The sequence below is a fragment of the Lolium perenne genome, chromosome 2 (genome assembly GCF_019359855.2).
Source record: "Lolium perenne isolate Kyuss_39 chromosome 2, Kyuss_2.0, whole genome shotgun sequence".
NCBI lineage: Eukaryota > Viridiplantae > Streptophyta > Magnoliopsida > Poales > Poaceae > Lolium > Lolium perenne.
The window spans coordinates 57,483,434-57,497,363 of NC_067245.2; the positions used below are offsets into that span (position 1 = coordinate 57,483,434).

Sequence of the window (13,930 nt, forward strand, 5' to 3'; positions counted from 1 at the left end):
TTGCACTGAATCACTGATGCAATACACGATGCTTTCACAGCTGAGTTAGGCGACACGGAGGAAGCATTCAGTCTGGCAGCTGAACTAGGAGTAATCACTAATCAGAGCTGAGTTTGAAACAGATGCCGCGGTTGCTATGGCGCAAGGCAGACTTTTCCAGTGAGGCGCCGATCATTGAAGATGTCAAGATTCAAAGCCGCACTTGGTTCTCTGCATGTTCGATCAGGTTCAGTAAGCGTTTTGCAAACATTGTACTAGCTCGTATATTCTTGCACAAGTACTGTAGATGCTAACTGCAGTGTGAACGCCTTGTCCTGGGAGTATGAGGTGCCTGAATGCTGTAATGGGCGATTTCGCCCAAAACTTTTACTATCGACATTTTCTTGTTTTTTTTTTCTAGCGTAGCATACTGCGTGAAGCGTGATTACGTGACCCAACAACAGCGTCCTGTCGAATTCAGACAACCAACACAGTGAAGACGGGTTTCCCTCTTCACCTGCAAAATGAAAATGTTGATCGTCTCTTCAGTCTTCATCACTGGCGGACGACACGCACACACTCGTACGGTCTACCCGCCACTCCACTGCCCAGTCCCCACGGTTTTTACAATCGAGAGCTAGGACCTGGACCGGCCGGAGGGGCGCAATGAAGGCCGTCACCGGCCACCACTACCAGGGCTACCACCCACCGTCGCCGACGCCGGCGACCAAGATCTCCATTCCTGTCTCCCCCGGTGGGGGCACGGAGGCGGCGCTGCTCGGGAAGGGGCGGTACAAGGCGTGGGCCCTCGCCGCCATCGCCCTACTCGCACTCTGGTCCATGTTCGCCGCCTCCGTCACCCTTCGCTGGTCCTCCGGCGACCTCGCCGCCGCCTCCCAGGACGTGAGCGATCCCCTCTTCGACGACCTAGACCCGCTCGTACGATTCGCCCACCCACATTCCCTGTCAGATCTTGCTGTGACTTGGTGCTTGTTCTGTTCCTGAATCCTGACCTCAACATGTTATGTTCTTAGAACTGTGTACTGACATTGTACAAGGAGATGAATTGTTTATCTCGTAAGCTTCAGAGTCAGTATAAATTGGTGGTATGCAAACATATTTGTCCTCCTCTGATTGCCCTTAGGTGAAACCGCTCGGGTCGTCCCCTCCAGGGCGACTCGGGGCAGAACCCTAACCCCCCGCCGCCCCCCCCCCCCCCCCCCCCCCCCTCCTCCTCCCTCCTCGCCGTCCCCTGAGGCTGCCGCCGGTGAAGCCTGGCGCGGTCGGTGATGGGGGCGGCGGGGATCCGCGCACGGTCCCCTGGGGCGGCGGTAGGAGGCACGCCTCCGCGCCGGGGGGATGATCCCGGAACCCGGCGGTTGATGGCGGCGCGGCCATCTCATCACGTCTTCGCCACGGCCTCGCCGGGCGGGCGATGATGGGGGCGGCGGTGCGGCCATGGAACCATGGCGGCGCGGCTCTCTCCTCCGTTCCTCGCCGCGGTCTCACCGGGCATGCGGTTTGGGGGCGGCGGCGCGGCCCTGGATCCTGGCGGCGCGATCCTCTCCTTCCTTCCTCGCCTCGGCATCGCCGGGCGGGTGGTGATGGGGGTGGATCTCGTGCTGCTCCTCCTCAAGGTCTGGATCACGGCACATAGGGCGGCGGCCCTGGATGGCGGTGACGGCATCGACCTGGTCGCAGGTGGCGGGCGTCAGGGGCGATGGAGGTGCTTGGAAGCCGACGATGGTGTCGCCGGTGGAGGGTTGGGTTGGCCAGCCCAGGATGGTCGCCGACGTGGGGGTCCGACCTGAATAAAGGCGGCGGTCCTAGGGCCTCTTTTGCGTGAACAGGAGGACCTACCGGAGGCCTGGACTCGTGATCTGGCCGGAGGGTTGAGTTCCGGAAGGCTCCGCCGGCGAATGTAACAGCGCTTTGCCTGGAGTTTGCTGGATCGGAGGTATTCGGTCGTGCGCACCCATGCGTTTATTCCGACCGTTTGGTTCTGGAGGGAGCGGCGCGAAGCTCTTTTTCTGTGTTGACATCAAGTGACTTTGGATCCATGATGAAAGTCGGAAGAAGAGAATTTCTTAAAGGCCGGAGGGGAGGACTAGCTAAGGGAGGTTCAAGTCTCCGCGCTGTTGAGGGGCTTGCTTGGTGTCCCGGCTTCATAGCAGCGGTTTGGAAGTGGGGGCGGCAACACAGGTGAAGCGCAGCGCAGAGTCCTACCTTTCAGGGTGAAAACCCAAGGTCTGGCCTTGTGTCTGGCAGTGACCTTGGTGGAGGCATTGTTTTGAGAGCGGGGACTATCTTCAGGGTGAAAACCTAAGATCTTTGATCGGGCGACGACGGTGTTTGAGCACTGTTCCCTTCTTGAAGGCGTCGTTTTTTGGAGAGTCTGTAATTCAGGTGTTGTCATGGTTGTGGATGTATTGCTGTTGTTAGGCCCGAGATACTGTAGCGGGACTTTTTGTTTCTTAGTTTTCTTTTCCTTTTTTTGGCTGTGTGCATCCGTAGTGCCATTAGGGTGGTGCGTTGTTGCAGAGGCTGGGTGTAATTGGTATCTTCTTGATATTAATATATTCCCTTTATCGAAAAAAAATGAAATCAGATCAATCATTGCGCAACAAATCCGTTTTTTGTTTGTGCGGTTCCAACCTTGCCGCCGTCTCCCAAGACGTGTACGGTTCCCCCACCTACAAACCCTGTTAGATAATGCTGTTACTTGGTGTTTGTTCTGTTCCTGTATCCTGACCTCAACATGTTAGTAAGTTCTTAGAAATGTGTAGTGACATTGTGAAGTTATATAAGGAGATGAACTGTTTACCTCTAAAGTTTCAGAGTGAGCATGAAATTGGTGCTACACTGATTGATTTCTGCAAACATTTTTATTTATTTTTAACTGTTACCGGGACAAATTGGTTTCCTGGACACACGGGGAGTTCGCCCAAACATTTGCATCTTCTCAGGTTTTGAACGTTCAGTTTTGTGATGTGGAAGTACTATGCTGAAACCTGAAACCATGGTGTTTTTCTGATACCATGACCTCTTTTATTGTCAAGATATATTTTATTTGGTATATTACCTGGATGAAGAACTGTCTGCATTTGTTCCTGTTTTGGGTTATCCAAACATTTGCATCTTCTGAAACAAATGGAAGTAGATTTTTTTTTTTTGGGTTTGTGATTTTGTAAATAAGGGATACTGAAGTATGCCTAATTATGAATTGAGTAGGAGATGGAGGAAAGGGAGAAACTAGTGCGCCGGATGTGGGACCTGTACACACGCACTGGTGATCATGTATGGCTTCCGCGGTTCTGGCAAGAAGCGTTTGAGGCTGCATATGAGGAGCTTGCTGGTGATGATACGCCTGCAAGTGACGCAGCTGTATCTGAGATTGCCCGCATGTCAGTACACAGGCCTGAGCTTGAGCAGTCACGGAATAATAATTAGGTACGAACGAGTTCATCCTTTTGCTAATTTGTTTCCCCATGAGAATATTGTTTCCCTTTATTAGATATATGCAATTGGATTTATACGTTTGCTTTCCCTAGTGAGCATTCATCCTGTGTGCACTTCCTTTCAGATGTGTGTAAAAGTTTATTTTTTCTACCGGTACTTTCTCGCTAATTTAGTTCAGCCTCCCGATATACCGTATTTGTGCTTGTTTCAGTTTTGATGGTTTGACCTTTATCTACAGTATTTCTCTATTTTTCTAGCCATTGGTGGATATTAGGATGGTGCACTTCACACAAAATAAAATCCATATTCTTTACTTAGTACTGTAGGATACTTTTGGTGAATGAAATCTGGGTTGCCAATCTATGGTTATATGTGTTCAGTAGTGCAGAATATTATGATAGTAGGCTGATTTGTGGATATAGCAATAGAGTTTATCCTGTCATATGTGTGTTTTATCATCCCTGTAGTTGCTATCAAATAAGTTCATCAGAAAGTAAATCAAAAGTTTGCTGGATTCTGCAGCATTATATTCACTTCCTTTAAGTTCATTGGTACAATCAAGACCAATACTGAGATCAGTTAGTGCCGCACATTGAGGGTTATGATTGCGACTAATCTCTCATCTGAGTAAGGATTCCAATTATGTGCTCATTGTCTCACTGGTAAGATTCTTGATTGCAGTCTGCAACTTCTCAACTTTGACAATGGATTCAATGGTGGATGAAGTTTAGGAGGACCCTATGACAAAGTTGTGCCAATAATTGTGTATTTATGGGGTGCTAGGCTAGGTGCAATGTGACAAATTTCATAAAATGTTATGCGAAATATTTGGAAGGATTGGAACCGCGGCGTCTTCAAGGAAACTAGGCAAACCTAACGTGAGGTGGCCGATGAAGTTTGGGTTGCATGCCCGTCTCTGCAACACCTGTAGGCTGTAGTGCTTTCTTTTGGCGACTACTTGGCATGCCACCTAGTGTACCAATCCACACTGTAAATTGTACCCTATTCTAGCTGAGGACCGCTGTCCTGCCAATTTCTCGAAAAAATGTATCTCACTAAATAAATCGAAGCACCATCCAGTGTCTCTTCTAGTTATCAGCAGTTCTGACAAGTGGATATTGTGCTTGAAGATAACTTCCATTTTGTATTTTTTATATATTCCTAGGTACAGCTAATTTGGAATGCTGCTTCTTGTGTAATCTATAGTAGAGCATTACTGGTACTGGTTCCACTCTTTACTGCTGGATTACATTATTTCCCCTTCATCCAGTGGACTTCAGAATAAGCATGCAAACTGAGAATAAACGATTTAATATACTGCTAGTTAGTTTTAACTTCCTATGGAGGTTTTCTGTGGGTTCCAGAATCTTGATTGTATGATTTAGCAAGCTGTTTCTTGAGTGCATCCAGGCCCAGTGAACCTGATTGTAGGGAGGTATTGAGGAGATGCAGCATTCTTTTGTATCAGTTTGCATGCTTGACTTTAGTGCATATATACGTTAAGATGGGTGGAGGATTAAAGTCATTTAACATCTGGCCATCGTTTTGCCTTTAGCTGCTCCGGTGCATCACATCATTCAGTCACTCGTCACAGACTTGTACAATCTGGTTTAACTGACTAGACGCTATGAATGTCTAAACATGAGGATATATGTGAATAAGCAGATGGTTCCTGTAAATTTTGACGTCCCATTTTAAGAGAAGACCACTCGCTAACTATGAGCATTGCAGCAATTCAACTTAGCTCTATTTTCTTTCATCTGACATTTTAGTCGACGAAATAGTTACTGTCTTATGATGTAATGATGTATGCAAAATCAGTTAAAAACTTCATAAAGCAGACCGAACTCTCATCTCCCTAGCAAGTACTTAGATTTCTTAGCAAGCAGATCAAATAGCTCTAGTTCTGCATTTTCTCTACATTAGAGAAGGAACATCGGTTTGCAAGAAATCTGGACACTGAAATCATCTGTGCGCTGGTTTTGCTTGCTCAAAATCCTTGTGCATTCACATACCCTTTGTGCAACTCAAATGGCTATCAATGTTAGCAGCGTGTCTTGCTGGCAGATGGGCCACCATTATTGGGCCAGGGCCTGCTCGAAAGCCAGACAAGGAAGGGGGCGATATATACCAGCACATCAACGATAGGAAGATGGGGCTTGGAACGGAACGGAACGGCTTCGGCCTCCTCCACTTTCTGTCTTCTCCTTCCTTCCTGTATTCCACTTCCTTCCTCTTCCTTCCTCTAATGGCTAGAACCTGCTAAAATACATGGCTGTAACCTCCAATTGATGAGTGATAGGCATCTGAACTAGTGTGGTGTTAACATATTCTTATAATATGCTGAAAGGAATCAACTTGATATCTCCTCCTGCGTGCCAATGTGGCGATGCTGGATTTCCACATTTCTGCGTAACAGTGCAGATACAAACTCGGCCTTCAGAGTATTGCATAGCCAAGATAAGGCTGGTAAGTCCGAGAGTCCAAGCTTATTAGGTTAAAACTTAGTTCTAGTTTAATATTGACCACATGGATATCTGCTTACTGGAGTCATGGAGGTAAGGGTGGGATTGTAGACTTTTCGTGTGATAGCAATGTATGTACAATGTGATAAGTTTGTTGGCTACTTTTGCAGGCTACCTGAGGCTACCTTAACAAATGCACGTAGTCTACGAAAATCCCTAACAGCACTCGAGCACCAGTGCTCCTATTTTTTTAAATATTGAAAAAATACTTCTGAGACTTCAAAAAATCTAAAAACAAATTTGCACATACACATTTTGAAGGTACGGTAGAAAATTTGAGGCAAAATATGTTGTATTTTGATGATCAAAATCTCGAGAGTTTGTTTCCAAAAGAGGAATTCAAGAAAATGGTTGTAACTCGATATCATGATAGACTTCTGAGTGAAGCTATGGTTAAAAAAGACTTGGTGTTAGAGTACGGCATACACGGTTGTTTTAGTAGTCTAGGATATAGTCGGAATATGTTTCGACACAATTTTAACTTAGCTTGTACTTCAATATGATCCTTGCACCTCCATATATACTCGTTATGAGCTCAATGATACATCCATCATATTTTTTCAATCCTTCTCTCTCGTCTAACATGGTATCAACTGTAAGTTCCTGACCTAACTTTGTGACACGCTTCAACGCTACCTCTAGGGAGATCGATCTCCATGATCTACTATGGGGGCGTTCAACACGTAGGAGGGTTTGTCCGTTGATCGGTTGATCGGCTACCCTCGAGTTTTTTTCCTGATCTATATATCTTTTTTTGTCTGCATGTCGCTCGACCAACATTTTCTTTTGTGGTTTGCCGATCATAGATCGGATTGTACCGCCCACCACCCGTCGTCCTCATGCGCCTCTACTCCAACATGTGCGTCTACTCTACAACGGCTCTTCTTCATGATCCATGGAGCAAGGCTGGAAGTGCCGCACAAGGGACGCCTTCATGTGTCGCCACCGACTGCCCTTGCCCACGCGGTCTCCATCGTTGGTCCATCATCGCCTGGGACATCGCCTAGAATTTTGCCATCGACTCTTATCTGCATATCGTCCATGCCATGGCTCACAGAACGCCACATCGGTATGATCAACCGACCTAGCGCGCGTCTACGCTAAGCACGCCCGAGCATGCTCCTACCACTGATCGAGCACCGACTGCCGATGCGTCACCCCTTCGGTTCGCAGGACCGCTGCCCTTGATCCACACTACCAGCTTCCAACGCATCTTCATGGCGTGTACATCGCTGGTGGTATCCCGCCGTTGGACCAATTGGCGCCTAGTAGCTATCCGCCCCCTCGGGGTGCGGCATCGATGCACGCAGTCTACTTCATCATCCATACGCACCAAAGTTCCAAGTTTCCACTGTGTCGTCTCCCTAGGCGTGGATCACCCACATCCGCACATGGTCTTTGGCACACGTCGTGTTCTTCTTTGCCTACTTCGAGTGACACCATTGCACCTTTACAGGTAACCTAGATGACCAGTTGTGGTCATCGTAGGTGTCGTTGACTACCTCTATATGACAATCAAGGTGTCCAACATGGCTACTCCAGGACGTCGCTGATTTTCACCGCCATCTATGTCTTCGTCTACCAAGACCTTGTCGTCAGCGACACCATCTCATCCTCGACTACAACGTGTACTCCGACAATCGCAAACAACACCGGCATCTCTCTCTCCTTCTCTCTCTTCATCGATCCACGACTCGCAACTGCTCTGGAGGCCTCCTTTGCTAGTCCCTACGACACTAGCACACGGTTCATGATGGTCCCCGCCCTCGCACGCCGATATTGGCAACACCGGCAAGTGCCTTCCTCTTCGACGCGTCCTCGAGTCACTAAATCTCGGGTTAGTGCCTCATCTTCATCGGCTTCGACAACGTCTTCCTCGGCATCGACTTCGTCTATGCTGCCTCCACAGCGTCACCGACTTCTTCTATGCGTACTTAGTTCTGGCAAAATCGCAGTATGCCTTCATACTCGACGTGCACCTAGTTCTGGCAAAACTAGGTCCGCACGTCGTCCTCGACGGTTTGGACTTCATTGACTCGTCATCATGAATGCCCGATGCGTCTCCGTCACTCTTATCGTGCAAAATGCGCTTGCGGCTTCATTTAAGTTGGTCAACATACAAAGCATAAATAGTGTACCACATGTTAGATGTGTTCTCGTGGTATGGTAAGCCTTCCTGATTATTCTTTGTGAACTAACACATAATCTACGTTCCTTGGGTTTCTATGTGGGTTTTGATATATTTACATGGGTTTGCATCAAAAGTAGAAGTTCATATAGCCAACGAGAGGATAACATCAAGTGATGATGATCATCAAGGTTGCGAGGCAAAAGTTCAAGAGAAGCATGTCGAGAAGATCATATGCTTTAATCTTGTTGTTCATTTGGTGATAATGGACATATAAGATGTGTTCGAATGAATATGTCCCATAGTGGTTTATAGGGAGCACACTGTAAATCTTCACCAAGCTATAATGATCAAGTGAAGCATTCTGCCTTGAGGGAAGCCTAAAGCGACATCATCAGGATCAAGCGGGATGTGCAAGCAAATGTATCAACTTGTGAAGTTTTCCTTTTGTCGGTTTAAACTTGTTATTTAAGAAACTGAGTTAGAGGATAGATAGTCGCACTATCAAGAGGGTATTCAGGTTGAGTAACTTGATTGCATCGTCATAGGGAGCTCAAATTCTTTGCATACTTGCATCTCTCTATTTTTTTCTTTCTTGGTATTTCTCCAAAGTTTATGAGCTTGTTTCCAGATTTTCAACAACTCCAATTTCATTGCAAATAGAATTTGTATGGATCTCTTCTATTACATTTTCAAGTTTCAAGGTTTTACCGGTTCTTCATTTTGGGAGGTTTATCACCTCCCCACTCTTGGTATTTACTCTTTTGGTAAATTTTGGTGCTTATATAAATGAAGATCTAGAGCTTGTTTTTAACTTCAAAACAATCCCAAGTTCACCGAAATTGGAATTTAGTTGCAAAAGATATTGCATTTTTTGTGTGAGTATTTTTTTTTTGTCAAGTGACATTCGGATTTCCGAATAAAATATGAACGGCTCAGAAATAATCCAAAAGGAATCTAAATTGATTCCTAACAAAAAAGGAGGTTTAAACCTCACTTCAATTTTGCACTCAAAATTCCTAACTGAATCTGAGCAAGCACGAAAACTGCGCTAACAGTTACTTTTCTTGATAGGCTATAGAGGGGGGTCTTCTGCCCAAAACTTTGTAGGGTTCTTGAACACAAAATTGACCTCCATTTTTTTAACCTTAAGAGGATCTTGGAGTCATTGACTTCTACATTGTTCTTCCTCTTTAATTCCTCCCCGACGTTTGTTGCTTCTGTGTGATTTAAGAATGAAGTATTTGATCACTGTGCATGGTGTTCTTGATTTGTATTCTTCCATAAGTGTTGAGCTCTTCATTACAATTTTTTCGAGTGAGAGACTGTAAGCTTGTTAATCTTGGAGGGTGACCTCCTATTTGGCTTGGCAGTTCATGCCACGGTGACCTTTTCGTGAAATATTGTGAAGAGGTCCTGGATTCTCCTTCGTGGAGCTTGTGAAGTGGCTGTGGAGATTTTTATCTCTAGAGTGAAGAATAATCTAGCCATAAGAAGGGACCCTAACTTCATGAGGGGCTCGAAGAAGAAGGAGCGCTTTTGTAGCATCCTAGAGTCCTTCGTGGTAACATGAACCTCTCAAACGGTGGTTATCTTACTTCGTGTAAGTGAATATAAGGATATATATTCATCTCCGCGAGCCTTGGTTATGTCTATACCAGAGTTTATTTTCTTCCCATAGCCATCATGCAAAATTTTCCTTTTATCGGTCTTAACGTGTTTGCTGAGAGACCGGGTTATTAGATAGATATCCGCACTATCAAGAGGGGATTTATGCTGAGTAACTTCATCGCATCCTCATAGGAAGGTCAATTACACTTCTCTAATTTTTTTCCTTCTTGCTACTAGATTTTCAAAAACTCCAATTTCATTGAAAATGGAATTTGTATGCATCTCTTCTATTTCATTTTTGAGTTTAAAGGTTTTATCGGTTCTTCATTTTGGGAGGTTTATCACCTCCCCACTCTTGGTAGTTACTCTCTTGGTAAATTTTGGTGCTTCTATGCATGAAGATCTAGAGCTTGTTTTTAACTTCAAAACAATCCCAAGTTCATCCGAATTGGAATCTTGATGCGGAAGATATTGCATTTTTCGTATGAGTGTTTCTTTTGTCATGTGACATTCGGATTTCCGAATAAAATTCGAATGGCTCGGAAATAATACGAACAAAATCTAAATTGATTTCGAACGGAAAAAGGAGGTGCAAACCTCAGTTCGCGCTCGGAATTCCGAACTGAATCCAAGAGAGCACGTGCACTTCTCTAACATTCACTTTTATTTATAGGCTAAAGGGGGGGGGGGGGGTCTCCTACCCTAGAATTTTAGGGTTCCTGAACACGAAATTGACCTCCATTTTTTCCTTAAAAGGCTTGCTTCCACCTCCACCCCTCCTATGATTTTGCATCTTTTTGTGGGCTTTGGAAGATGATATCTAGATCTACAATCTCCATCAATCAATTCCCTCCCTCTAAGGGAGGGGAACCCATAGAATCTAGATATTGGAGTCATTGAATTTTACGTTGTTCTTCCTCTCTAATTCCACCCCAAAGTTTGTTACTTTCTTGGGATTGGAGGGAGAAGGATTTGACCACTGTTCATGGTGTTCTTGATTTGCATTCTTGCATAAGGGTTGAGTTCTCCATTACAATTTGTTCGAGTGAGAGACTATAAATTTGTTAATCTTGTAGGATGACCTCATAGTTGGCTTGGCTGTTGGTGCCGTGGTGACCTCTTCATGAAATATTGTGAAGAGGTCTGGGCTTCTCCTTCGTGGCACTTGCGAAATAGTCGTGGATCTTGCCATCTCTAGAGTGGAGAAAAATCTAGCCATAAGAAGGAACCCTAACTTCATGAGGGGCTCGGAGAAGAAGGAGTGCTTTTGTAGCGTTCTGGGGTCCTTCGTGGTAACGACCTGCACCTCTCCAACGGTGGTCATCTTTCTTCATGTGCGTGAACGTAAGTGTATATATATTCATTTCCACGAGCCTTGGTTATCTCTATACCAGAGTTGATTTCCTTGTGATACCCATCATGCTTAGCTCGGTTGTTGGTGCACGGAGCTGAATCTTGATTATTTAGCTTTTCTACTTGTAAAATAAATGATAGTTCAATTTCACATTCTTTCAAGTCAAATTCGTAATTGTTTTTGCAAGATCAAGCATCGAACAAACAAATCTAAGGTATCCACACGTATGGGAGGAGCGCCAACATGTCAAATGTGTGATCAAGCACATAGAAAAAAGGGGGGAATGTGTCGATGAATATCTGAAGCCTCCATGAGTGCCATCTATATTATATCCAAAAAAAGTAGTCGATCTAGTAACGCTCCGCGAAGAAGTGAGAGGAAAACAGAGCAGGGCCATGACTAGGGTTTTGGCCAGTTGGGCGGAGGAAGTGGGGTTCGGGGGCAAGGGACGCCACTTGGAATGCTACTTTCAAGGTGAAAATCCAAGGTCTAGCCTTAATTGGTTGTGCCTACCATTTTCATGTTGAAGGCATTGTTTTGAGAGTGAGGACTTTTTTCAGGGTGAAAACCTACGATCTATAATCGTGCGACGATAGCATTTGTGCACTGCTTCCTTCTTGGAGCCGTCGCTTATGGAGAAGCTGATCTTCTGGTGTTGTCTTGGTGATTCAGTGCTGCTGTATCAAGTTATGGATCTCTGTAGCGGAACTTTTTTTATATTTTTTCTCTTTTTTTTGTTGTATGCATTCTTTATGCGATTAGAGCATGATGTTGCTGCAGAGGCTGCATGTAATTAGTATCTCCGCGATATTATATGCTCTTTATCGAAGAAAAAAAATCGAGTAGACGATGTAACGACGGCGTGTTGATGGAAACCACGCTGGTAATCTTAGTGCTGTGATGTCACACGCGGAGTCGTGTTTGCGTCTCGGGTGCGCGACGGTGGAGCAGACGGACGTACGCAGGCCTGCGTGGCTGCGTGGCTCGATGGTTGATGCAGATGCTTTGCAAAGTTGCACACACGCCTGCATGGCGCTGGGCTCGTGGTGATAGTGATACGCACAGCATGGCGGTGGTGATGCCCGCCTTGGGAGACGATAGGTCGACGCAGATCGAGGATGTCGCCCGGCCGCCTGCGCGTGGGCTGATGCTCTTGCTGATCGGTCCACGTAGATGCAGCGCATCGTTGTACATGTGCGTGCTCCTGTGACCAACGAGCGGTGGCGGCGCGCGTAGCGGGCGGCGATGATGCGATGCGCTACGGATTCGGGATTTGTTGTCCGCTCTGTTCGTCCAAGATGGACGCCGCCCCCTGAGCACTCACCGGAGAAGGATCCGGATTTATTTGACTAACTGATCTAATCTATAGAAAATCGAAATGTTTTAAATTTCGATTTAATTTATGAAGAACCGATTTGATCTTTCGTCAAAACCGGGTATCATGGCTTTGGGAGTGGTCAGAAACTCTACGATCGGCATCACGAGACTAACCGCTATGATGTCGTGCATGTATATATCTACACACTAAGACACATTTAGATACTTACGAATATATATAGATAAATTTGAATCAATGATTTCCGAATGGAGGAAGTACTCCGTATTTGTTTCGATTTATTTTGATGACCCTGCATGGAGGCATATACAGAGGCACACGAGAGGAGATAGAATTGAAGTGCAAGATGATCTCTAAAATCCTAGTCTACTCCTAGTCGTATACGGACTCCAAACGTAATCCAGGAATACTTCCTCTATTTCTCAAAATAAAGCGTGTAAATTTTGGCCAAGTAAATATTTCTAAAGTTTGATCAAGTTTACAAAAAGAACATCCAAAATAGGGAGTAAATATCATGAAATACATCATAAAATGTACTTTTATATTATATCCATATTATATTATAGTTGTCAATAGTTTTTTCTACAAGATTGGTCAAAAATTAGGTTGCTTGACTTTTAAAAGCGAATTACTAGCTCAGAATTAACTTAGTGCTTAGTCAAGTCCAAAATCGACAAATTTGCATCACGATTCGTCTGCTCTTGTAGAGTTGAAGCTGAAATTTTTAGTTGCAACTAGGGTTTCAATTAATTGTAACTAGGATTGCAACTTAAATTTTTCATGTTGAGGTCGGGGTTACAGCCGAGATATTTCTGGATGTAACTGAGATTTTTAAATCGCAAGTGAATTGTAACCAAAAATGGTTTACCCAATACAAAATTGAAAATAACATCACTTGACTGAAAACTAAGCTAGTTTTTAGTCGACTGAAAATCAGTCACACCTTTAAAAAAATATGCACCTTGTTTTGAGAACCAGAGGTACTAATATGTGGAAGTTCTTGTAAAATAAACTAGTAGAAAAGAAGCTCCTTTGTTGTGTCCTTAGAGCATCTCCAGTCGCATCTTCCAAACTGTTAGCGAACCAAGAGAAGTACAGGAAGACGGCCCAGGCCCAGTACGTCGAAGCAACCGTCCGAGGAAGACACCGGCCCTCTTGCTCGACTAGCCCGCTTCGTTCCCTGGCCTGGGGAGGATAAAGGGGTCCTCTTCTTCCTCCGGATGGACTCGGCTTGGTGGTAGTGGCTTCGGCCATGAGCTAGAACTCAATTTGTATCGAATCCTTCCAGATAATCGATGAACTTGTGAACTGTCTCTCCGATTCGTGTTCATCCGTAGATAGGAGTTAACAATCTGGTATCAGAGCCCATCCTGGACCAATTTTTTCCTCTACCCACCCACCACCGCACCCGCCAGTTCACCAGAAATCGAGCCATGGAGGTTGAGGGCTTCACGAAGCAGCAGATATTCGACACCATGGTCAAGTTGGTCAACGAACAGAAGTTGGAGACCAACGCGGCGCCGTGAGGCGCAAGAGCT

The 13,930-nt window shown here is 45.3% G+C and overlaps 1 protein-coding gene across 2 annotated transcripts; it reads left to right on the plus strand.

Moving 5' to 3' along the window:
* Positions 1–525: 525 nt before the first annotated feature.
* LOC127322871 (uncharacterized) lies at positions 526–4,549 on the plus strand. Of its 2 annotated transcripts, none has more exons than XM_051351291.2 (3): positions 526–918; positions 3,211–3,429; positions 3,961–4,113. In XM_051351291.2, the coding sequence occupies exons 1-2, from the start codon at positions 646–648 to the stop codon at positions 3,427–3,429; spliced, it is 492 nt and encodes a 163-aa protein (XP_051207251.1). In that variant the 5' UTR covers positions 526–645; the 3' UTR covers positions 3,961–4,113. The 2 variants fall into 2 exon arrangements, with proteins under 2 accessions (XP_051207251.1, XP_051207250.1); XM_051351290.1 differs by lacking the exon at positions 3,961–4,113 and adding an exon at positions 4,120–4,549 and having other exon boundaries at positions 528–918.
* The last annotated feature ends 9,381 nt before the right edge of the window (positions 4,550–13,930 follow it).

What these genes read in the sequence shown, in the direction of transcription:
- LOC127322871 (XM_051351291.2), top strand. Translation starts at nt 646, where the DNA reads ATGAAGGCCGTCACCGGCCACCACTACCAGGGCTACCACCCACCGTCG. An exon ending in TCGACGACCTAGACCCGCTC is followed by an intron (nt 919 to 3,210) that starts GTACGATTCGCC and finishes TGAATTGAGTAG; the next exon opens with GAGATGGAGGAAAGGGAGAA.